At 50.3% G+C, this 10,563-nt stretch overlaps 1 protein-coding gene across 3 annotated transcripts in view; it reads left to right on the top strand.

Annotated features, from left to right (window-relative positions):
• Window positions 1-71: 71 nt before the first annotated feature.
• Window positions 72-10,563, top strand: part of NBEAL2 (neurobeachin like 2) — a 101,426-nt gene continuing 90,934 nt past the window's right edge. For all 3 annotated transcript variants that reach the window (XM_044295309.1, XM_044295307.1, XM_044295306.1), the window contains exon 1: window positions 72-257. In XM_044295309.1, coding sequence (XP_044151244.1) covers window positions 132-257 — 126 coding nt within the window. In that variant the 5' untranslated portion in view covers window positions 72-131. The remainder of the gene's footprint in view (window positions 258-10,563) is intronic.

Here is a 10,563-nt window from a genome sequence, read left to right as displayed (position 1 = left end):
GTGTCGCCCTCGCCCCAGGCACGGCGCGGCGGGAGGAGGTGGAGTGAACTTAGCACCTCGCCGCGGTTGATGCCTCACACCTCCCCCGGGGACGGAGCCTCACAACCTTCCTGCACCTGCCATGGGGCGACATGGAGCCTGAGACCGCCTGGAAGAGCAGGGGGACTCTGGGACATGACCATGAACTAGAGGCGTGCACGGGAAGGATGGCTTCCAAGGAGAAGCTTTATGAATTGTGGCTGCTGTACTTCACCAAGGTAAACGAGCGTGGCCCCTGGGGGCCCCTGTCTGACACGTACGGGCACGGAGAGGAGGGGGCGGGGGCTGCATCACTCACCTGTGCAGGGGGGTCTGTTACAAAGGGTCCAGGGGGCGTCTCCCCTCAGTGTCAGGTGTGGGGGAGAAGGAAGGGTCAGTGCAGCAGGTTAATGGGGGCCCCGCAGCCCCCAACATGATATCCGCTCCTCTAGCAGTGGCTCCTGGGGGCCCCCAGCTGTAGCCCTAACTCTGCGCCTCAGACATGGTGCATCCCTGGAATACACCCCCCACTCCTAGGGGCCCCAGGAATACATGCCCACCCTGTGAGGGGCCCTGGAATACACCCCCGCCCCTCAGGGTCCCCTGGAATACACCCCCGCCCCTCAGGGGCCCAGGGTGCAGCTGCTCTTTGTTCTGCTATGTTCTTTTTGCGGAGTTCCTGGGGTTGGGGTCCCCACCATTGTCTCATCCCCCAAAAGCCCCCCCCCACTGCTCTGCTAATTCCGGGGACCCCAGGTATTGAGGGGGGCCAGGTGTGGACCCCATCCGCGGACTCTCATTATGGGGGGACACTTACTCTTTGTTCTCCGGGTCGGAACACCTGCTGTTTACTGTGACCGTGGAGAGAGCGCCTTTAACCCCTTCATGGCCACGCAGGAGGCAGGTGACCATGTGTGGACTGTAGGGTGACCCCAGTTTCTTGTTGTTATGGGGGTCCACATGTACACCAGGCTCCGTCCCTTGTATTGTGTACACAGTGGTCGGCCGCTCGCTGGCGCCCCCTTTGGTGCACTGGTCATGTGACTGCGTGTAATATTCTGATAACTTCGTTTATGGCCAATTATCTGTGATATTAGAGGTTCCCGGTCACTATATGTATATACAGTATATAGACCCGCGGAGCAGGACCAGTGCCGTATATACAGCGCGCCACCACCTATACTCTGTATATAATGCCCACACTGGTCATATACTGTGCTTAATGGCCTCCTGTATATCTGACACGTATACAAGTCACCTGTACCTGGGCAGTGTATATATAATGGTCACCTGTACCCGGGCAGTGTATATATAATGGTCACCTGTACCCGGGCAGTGTATATATAATGGTCACCTGTACCCGGGCAGTGTATATATAATGGTCACCTGTACCCGGGCAGTGTATATAAGGGTCACCTGTACCCGGGCAGTGTATATATAATGGTCACCTGTACCCGAGCAGTGTATATATAATGGTCACCTGTACCCGGGCAGTGTATATATAATGGTCACCTGTACCCGGGCAGTGTATATATAATGGTCACCTGTACCCGGGCAGTGTATATATAATGGTCACCTGTACCCGAGCAGTGTATATATAATGGTCACCTGTACCCGGGCAGTGTATATAAGGGTCACCTGTACCCGGGCAGTGTATAGATAATGGTCACCTGTACCCGGGCAGTGTATAGATAAGGGTCACCTGTACCCGGGCAGTGTATAGATAATGGTCACCTGTACCCGGGCAGTGTATAGATAATGGTCACCTGTACCCGGGCAGTGTATAGATAATGGTCACCTGTACCCGGGCAGTGTATAGATAATGGTCACCTGTACCCGGGCAGTGTATAGATAATGGTCACCTGTACCCGGGCAGTGTATAGATAATGGTCACCTGTACCCGGGCAGTGTATAGATAATGGTCACCTGTACCCGAGCAGTGTATAGATAATGGTCACCTGTACCCGGGCAGTGTATATATAATGGTCACCTGTACCCGGGCAGTGTATATAAGGGTCACCTGTACCCGGGCAGTGTATAGATAATGGTCACCTGTACCCGAGCAGTGTATAGATAATGGTCACCTGTACCCGGGCAGTGTATAGATAATGGTCACCTGTACCCGGGCAGTGTATAGATAATGGTCACCTGTACCCGGGCAGTGTATAGATAATGGTCACCTGTACCCGAGCAGTGTATAGATAATGGTCACCTGTACCCGAGCAGTGTATAGATAATGGTCACCTGTACCCGAGCAGTGTATAGATAATGGTCACCTGTACCCGGGCAGTGTATAGATAATGGTCACCTGTACCCGAGCAGTGTATAGATAATGGTCACCTGTACCCGGGCAGTGTATAGATAATGGTCACCTGTACCCGAGCAGTGTATAGATAATGGTCACCTGTATCCGAGCAGTGTATAGATAATGGTCACCTGTACCCGAGCAGTGTATAGATAATGGTCACCTGTACCCGGGCAGCGTGTGTGTGTATATAATGGTCACCTGTACCCGGGCAGTGTGTGTGTGTGTATATAATGGTCACCTGTACCCGGGCAGTGTGTGTGTGTGTATATAATGGTCACCTGTACCCGGGCAGCGTGTGTGTATATAATGGTCACCTGTACCCGGGCAGCGTGTGTGTATATAATGGTCACCTGTACCCGGGCAGCGTGTGTGTGTATATAATGGTCACCTGTACCCGGGCAGTGTGTGTGTGTGTGTGTGTATATAATGGTCACCTGTACCCGGGCAGTGTGTGTGTGTGTGTATATAATGGTCACCTGTACCCGGGCAGTGTGTGTGTGTGTGTGTGTATATATATATATAATGGTCACCTGTACCCGGGCAGTGTGTGTGTGTGTGTGTGTGTATATATAATGGTCACCTGTACCCGGGCAGTGTGTGTGTGTGTGTGTGTGTGTGTGTGTGTGTGTATATAATGGTCACCTGTACCCGGGCAGTGTGTGTGTGTGTGTGTGTGTGTATATATATAATGGTCACCTGTACCCGGGCAGTGTGTGTGTGTGTGTGTGTATATATATAATGGTCACCTGTACCCGGGCAGTGTGTGTGTGTGTGTGTGTATATAATGGTCACCTGTACCCGGGCAGCGTGTGTGTGTATATAATGGTCACCTGTACCCGGGCAGTGTGTGTGTATATATAATGGTCACCTGTACCCGGGCAGCGTGTGTGTGTATATAATGGTCACCTGTACCCGGGCAGTGTGTGTGTATATATAATGGTCACCTGTACCCGGGCAGTGTGTGTGTGTGTGTGTATATATATAATGGTCACCTGTACCCGGGCAGTGTGTGTGTGTGTGTGTATATAATGGTCACCTGTACCCGGGCAGCGTGTGTGTGTATATAATGGTCACCTGTACCCGGGCAGTGTGTGTGTATATATAATGGTCACCTGTACCCGGGCAGCGTGTGTGTGTATATAATGGTCACCTGTACCCGGGCAGTGTGTGTGTATATATAATGGTCACCTGTACCCGGGCAGTGTGTGTGTGTGTGTGTGTATATATAATGGTCACCTGTACCCGGGCAGTGTGTGTGTGTATATATAATGGTCACCTGTACCCGGGCAGTGTGTGTGTGTGTATATAAGGGTCACCTGTACCCGGGCAGTGTGTGTGTGTGTATATATAATGGTCACCTGTACCCGGGCAGTGTGTGTGTGTGTATATAATGGTCACCTGTACCCGGGCAGTGTGTGTGTGTATATATAATGGTCACCTGTACCCGGGCAGTGTGTGTGTGTATATATAATGGTCACCTGTACCCGGGCAGTGTGTGTGTGTGTGTGTATATATAATGGTCACCTGTACCCGGGCAGTGTGTGTGTGTATATATAATGGTCACCTGTACCCGGGCAGTGTGTGTGTGTATATGGTCACCTGTACCCGGGCAGTGTGTGTGTGTGTGTATATAATGGTCACCTGTACCCGGGCAGTGTATAGATAATGGTCACCTGTACCCGGGCAGTGTATATAAGGGTCACCTGTACCCGAGCAGTGTATAGATAATGGTCACCTGTACCCGAGCAGTGTATAGATAATGGTCACCTGTACCCGGGCAGTGTATATATAATGGTCACCTGTACCCGGGCAGTGTATATAAGGGTCACCTGTACCCGGGCAGTGTATAGATAATGGTCACCTGTACCCGAGCAGTGTATAGATAATGGTCACCTGTACCCGGGCAGTGTATAGATAATGGTCACCTGTACCCGGGCAGTGTATAGATAATGGTCACCTGTACCCGGGCAGTGTATATATAATGGTCACCTGTACCCGAGCAGTGTATAGATAATGGTCACCTGTACCCGAGCAGTGTATAGATAATGGTCACCTGTACCCGAGCAGTGTATAGATAATGGTCACCTGTACCCGGGCAGTGTATAGATAATGGTCACCTGTACCCGAGCAGTGTATAGATAATGGTCACCTGTACCCGAGCAGTGTATAGATAATGGTCACCTGTATCCGAGCAGTGTATAGATAATGGTCACCTGTACCCGAGCAGTGTATAGATAATGGTCACCTGTACCCGGGCAGCGTGTGTGTGTATATAATGGTCACCTGTACCCGGGCAGTGTGTGTGTGTGTATATAATGGTCACCTGTACCCGGGCAGTGTGTGTGTGTGTATATAATGGTCACCTGTACCCGGGCAGTGTGTGTGTGTGTGTATATAATGGTCACCTGTACCCGGGCAGTGTGTGTGTATATAATGGTCACCTGTACCCGGGCAGCGTGTGTGTATATAATGGTCACCTGTACCCGGGCAGTGTGTGTGTATATAATGGTCACCTGTACCCGGGCAGTGTGTGTGTGTGTGTGTATATAATGGTCACCTGTACCCGGGCAGCGTGTGTGAATATAATGGTCACCTGTACCCGGGCAGCGTGTGTGTATATAATGGTCACCTGTACCCGGGCAGCGTGTGTGTATATAATGGTCACCTGTACCCGGGCAGCGTGTGTGTGTATATAATGGTCACCTGTACCCGGGCAGTGTGTGTGTGTATATAATGGTCACCTGTACCCGGGCAGTGTGTGTGTGTGTATATATATATATATAATGGTCACCTGTACCCGGGCAGTGTGTGTGTGTGTGTGTGTGTATATATAATGGTCACCTGTACCCGGGCAGTGTGTGTGTGTGTGTGTGTGTGTGTATATAATGGTCACCTGTACCCGGGCAGTGTGTGTGTGTGTGTGTGTATATATATAATGGTCACCTGTACCCGGGCAGTGTGTGTGTGTGTGTGTGTGTGTGTGTGTATATAATGGTCACCTGTACCCGGGCAGCGTGTGTGTGTATATAATGGTCACCTGTACCCGGGCAGTGTGTGTGTATATATAATGGTCACCTGTACCCGGGCAGCGTGTGTGTGTATATAATGGTCACCTGTACCCGGGCAGTGTGTGTGTATATATAATGGTCACCTGTACCCGGGCAGTGTGTGTGTGTGTGTGTGTATATATATAATGGTCACCTGTACCCGGGCAGTGTGTGTGTGTATATATAATGGTCACCTGTACCCGGGCAGTGTGTGTGTGTATATATAATGGTCACCTGTACCCGGGCAGTGTGTGTGTGTATATATAATGGTCACCTGTACCCGGGCAGTGTGTGTGTGTATATATAATGGTCACCTGTACCCGGGCAGTGTGTGTGTGTATATGGTCACCTGTACCCGGGCAGTGTGTGTGTGTGTGTGTGTATATAATGGTCACCTGTACCCGGGCAGTGTGTGTGTATATATAATGGTCACCTGTACCCGGGCAGTGTGTGTGTGTGTGTATATAATGGTCACCTTACCCGGGCAGTGTGTGTGTGTGTATATAATGGTCACCTTACCCGGGCAGTGTGTGAGTGTGTGTATATATAATGGTCACCTGTACCCGGGCAGTGTGTGTGTGTATATATAATGGTCACCTGTACCCGGGCAGTGTGTGTGTGTATATGGTCACCTGTACCCGGGCAGTGTGTGTGTATATATAAGGGTCACCTGTACCCGGGCAGTGTGTGTGTATATATAATGGTCACCTGTACGCTGGTTATATTCTGTGCTTCACCGATAACTCGGACGTGTATATAAAGGTCACCAGTTTATATATAATGGCTTTGCTGTGTGCAGAGATATATATTACAGCCATAACATTAAAACCACTGAAAGGTGTAGTGGTGACGCGGATTATCCGGTGGCGTCTGTCGGGGAGATACCAGTCACTGCTGGAGGTTGATGATGGAAACTGTAAGGATCTGAGTGAAAGGAATCATGAAGTGTAGACAACGGGTGGGATCATCTCCAGAGGGTCTTGTGGGGGCTCCCGGCATGGAGGGGTCAGTACCTTCCAGAAGTGCTCTAAGGAAGGCGGACCGGTGACAGGGCGACGGACGCCCACGGCTCGTGGACGTGTGGGGGACGTCTGGTCCGAGCTAATGTAGAGTGAACTGCAGACAACATTACTGCCGGAGGTGATAGAAAGGTGTCAGGACACACAGGACATCGCAGCTTGCTGTGTAACCACTGACCGCTCAGAACGCCCATGCTGCGCACTGCCGAAAGTACCTGCCGTGGGCATGCGAGCATCAGAAGTGGGGGAATGCAAGAAGGCGGCCTGGTCGGAGGAATCGCCTTACAACATGTAGACCCCTGGGTGTATGTGCGTCACTTACCCGGGGAAGAGATGGCACCAGGTGCACTATGGGAACAAGGAGGCCTCGTCTGAGGAATCGGGTTACATCATGTAGACCCCCGGGTGCGTGTGCGTGACTTACCTGGGGAAGAGATGATGGCCTGGTCTGAGGAATGACCTTACAACATGTAGACCCCCAGGTGTGTTTGCGTCACTTACCTGAGGAAGAGATGGCACCAGGTGCACTATGGGAAGAAGACGAGCTGGTGGAGACAGTGTGAGGCTGCGGGCAGTGTTCTGGCATCATGTGAATGGACAAGTACCACCTAGCTAACATTGTACAGACAAGTCCCCCCTTCATGGCAGCAGTGCCCTCTAATGGCAGCACCCTATATCGGCAGGGTAATGCCCTGGCCACACTGGTGACTGCTGGGACCGCCACAAGCTTAAGGGTGAGGGGACCCTTGTCCTCTCTATGAATGGAACGGTAGTGCACGTCTGTCCCATGGAAATCAGTGGAATGGTGGACCGATGTGTGCACTACCACTGCATTCAGAGAGGAATTGGGGTCGCCCTGTTTTCTGGATTGTGGGGGTCCAGTGGTCAGATCCCCCCCACCCCGTGTGATCCACTATTTCTCACCTAGCCTCCTTTACAAGATCTGCTGCTGGTGAGGCAGATACCAGGACGCCTCCGAGGGTCAGAGAGGGGCGCTGCGCAGTATAGTAGACCCCAGCCTCGTATATAATGGACCTGTATATTACAGTCTCGTAGACCCCAGCCTCGTATATAATGGACCTGTATATTACAGTCTCGTAGACCCCAGCCTCGTATATAATGGACCTGTATATTACAGTCTCGTAGACCCCAGCCTCGTATATAATGGACGTGTATATTACAGTCTCGTAGACCTCGGCCTCGTATATAATGGACGTGTATATTAGTCTCGTAAACCCCAGCCTCGTATATAATGGACGTGTATATTACAGTCTCGTAGACCTCAGCCTCGTATATAATGGACGTGTATATTACAGTCTCGTAGACCCCAGCCTCGTATATAATGGACGTGTATATTACAGTCTCGTAGACCCCAGCCTCGTATATAATGGACGTGTGTATTAGTCTCGTAGACCCCAGCCTCGTATATAATGGACGTGTGTATTACAGTCTCGTAGACCCCAGCCTCGTATATAATGGACGTGTGTATTACATTCTCGTAGACCCCAGCCTCGTATATAATGGACGTGTATATTAGTCTCGTAGACCCCAGCCTCGTATATAATGGACGTGTATATTAGTCTCGTAGACCCCAGCCTCGTATATAATGGTTGTGTGTATTAGTCTCGTAGACCCCCAACCTTGTATATAATGGACGTGTATATTACAGTCTCGTAGACCCCAGCCTCGTATATAATGGACGTGTGTATTACAGTCTCGTAGACCTCAGCCTCGTATATAATGGACGTGTGTATTACAGCCTCGTAGACTCCAGCCTCGTATATAATGGACGTGTGTATTACAGCCTCGTATATAATGGACGTCACGTGTGTATTACAGTCTCGTAGACCCCTGTCTCGTATATAATGCACGTGTATATTACAGCCTCGTAGACCCCAGTCTCGTATATAATGGACGTGTATATTAGTCTCGTAGACCTCAGCCTCGTATATAATGGACGTGTATATTACAGTCTTGTATATAATGGACGTGTATATTACAGCCTCGTAGACCCCAGCCCGGTATATAATGCACGTGTATATTACAGTCTTGTATATAATGGACGTCTATATTACAGCCTCGTAGACCCCAGCCTTTTTATAATGGTCACGTGTGACGGGACTATTGCGGCTCTTCCCCAGTCCTGACGTGTTATGGATGATGTGGTGATATTTCCAGGGCGACTTCAGTGCCAGGAAGTGTTTCCACAGTCCCATCGCTGACGTGACTTCCTGGTCAGACCCTGATAATGGCGGACTGTAGTGCTATGTATGGATCTTGCTGGAGATTGTCCCCATGGATCCCCTCTGTGCTGCGTCCACCATTATGGAGCTTTATGTGTTGCGGTCTGCGCCGTCGCCCCGGGGTCGATGGTTTTAGGTGCAGCTGATTGCAGGCAGGACGGATAAGATAAGGGCCCGGGCTTGTCCCAGCAGCTCCTTGTGTGACTCACGCCTTCATTTTCTACAGATTCTTGCAGCATTTTACAGCCGGGACCGTTCCTGTACCGATCGCCAGGTATAACTATCGATCCAGCCACCTGCGGGAAATAAGAGCGCTGTCCCTTTAATTGGTCCTCCCTGTTTCTATAATACGGATGTGAGTCATTTAAAGGGTCATAAAGATAATTAAAAGTTCTGTGTCTCCATCCCACAATTTTCAAGACCTCTGCTTGCACAAGAGTCTTCCTGGATGCATCCAGGGACTGAAAACTTCTCACAGCTGAGGGTTTGTTACATTTGTATCCAGTTTAGACGCTCCTCAGATACAGTGTATCCGTGCAGGTAAGGCTACTTTCACACTAGCGTTTTCAATTCCGCTATTGAGAGCCGTCATAGGACATTGGGACAAAACTAAACGAAAAGCACTAAAATGCATTCCGTTTCTTTTGGTTGCGCTCCAGTTGCGGACAGAATAACGCTGGAAGCAACGTTTTTCTGTACGCGATGTGGTGCGCAGAAAGACGGCAAGTCAATGGGGGACGGATCCGTTTTCTATTGTGTCAGAGAAAACTGATCCGTCCCTATTGATTTACATTGTGTGTCAGGACAGATCAGTTTTCTCTGACGCAATATAAAACGGATCCGTCCCCCATTGACTTTCAATGGTGCTCAAGACGGATCCGTCATGGCTATAGAAGACATAATACAACCGGATCATGATGACTGCATGCGGTTGTATTATAATGGAAACGTTTTTGCAGATCCACGACGGATCCGCAAAAAACGCTAGTGTGAAAGTAGCCTAAAATCTAGCGCACGTTCAGCTCGTAAGGGAGATTTGTGTTCAGGTCACAGAGGATCGTCCAGACTGGAAACATTGTAACAAGTCTTCAGCTCTAAGAACTGTTGATTCTGTATGTGTTCCCGTTCACTGCTGCAAAATGTAAACAGATTGGAGCGCAGGGTCTGGTATAAAGTTGCAGAACTTTTATGAGCACTGGCAATGGTTAGCTTGGCGCGGTGGGGTGTTTTATTTTCGCCATCCTCCGTCTTTCTGACTTGGCGCCTGTGGATCCTGGCGCAGACATCGGCGCAGACACTGGTTCTTGTGCGTTGGCTGCAGTGAATTTGTGATGTCACAAATCAAACAATCCTGTGTATGCAGAGGCTACAGCGCCCGGCCGGCCCAGCTACAGGGAATAGGCGGCGGCACTAGGACCTGCTGCTGTCAGCGGTGCTGTGGAACTACAAGAGCCAGCATGGCCTTCAGTGACTTTACCTGCCATCCTGAGACGTCTAGTTCTGCCTCTGGGACTGAGCCAGCGTCTGTAATTCTCTTGATTGTGGTTTAGGGAGTCATTCACATGTGGCAGCCATGCGCCCACATAAGGGGTGGTTTTTCATGATGTGCCCCCATAATTGTGGAGGAAGGGGTCTGTAGCCAAAGGTAAATTGCCCAATGATGATGGTACCACCCCGAGGAGCACAGCAGGTCTAGGAAGAGGGTCTGAATGGACGCCTGTTACAATGTTGCAACTTCTTGGTCACACCCTTTGTTAACACTGTAGATATATAGGGGAGAAATGCAGCATTAAATATTAAATTTTAAATATAGATGGCACCAGGGTAGTCGGCCGTCAGTAAATTCCCGGACGTCAGTAGTATCTGAGGACTTTTGGCGGCAGTCTTTATTAACAAACTAGCAGATAGACGCGGCTTCACACGGATGT

This window comes from Bufo gargarizans, chromosome 5 (genome assembly GCF_014858855.1).
Source record: "Bufo gargarizans isolate SCDJY-AF-19 chromosome 5, ASM1485885v1, whole genome shotgun sequence".
In the NCBI taxonomy this organism is placed as follows: Eukaryota; Metazoa; Chordata; class Amphibia; order Anura; family Bufonidae; genus Bufo; species Bufo gargarizans.
The sequence above is the reverse complement of the archived record's forward strand: the minus strand, read 5'-3'. Positions and strand labels throughout refer to the sequence as shown.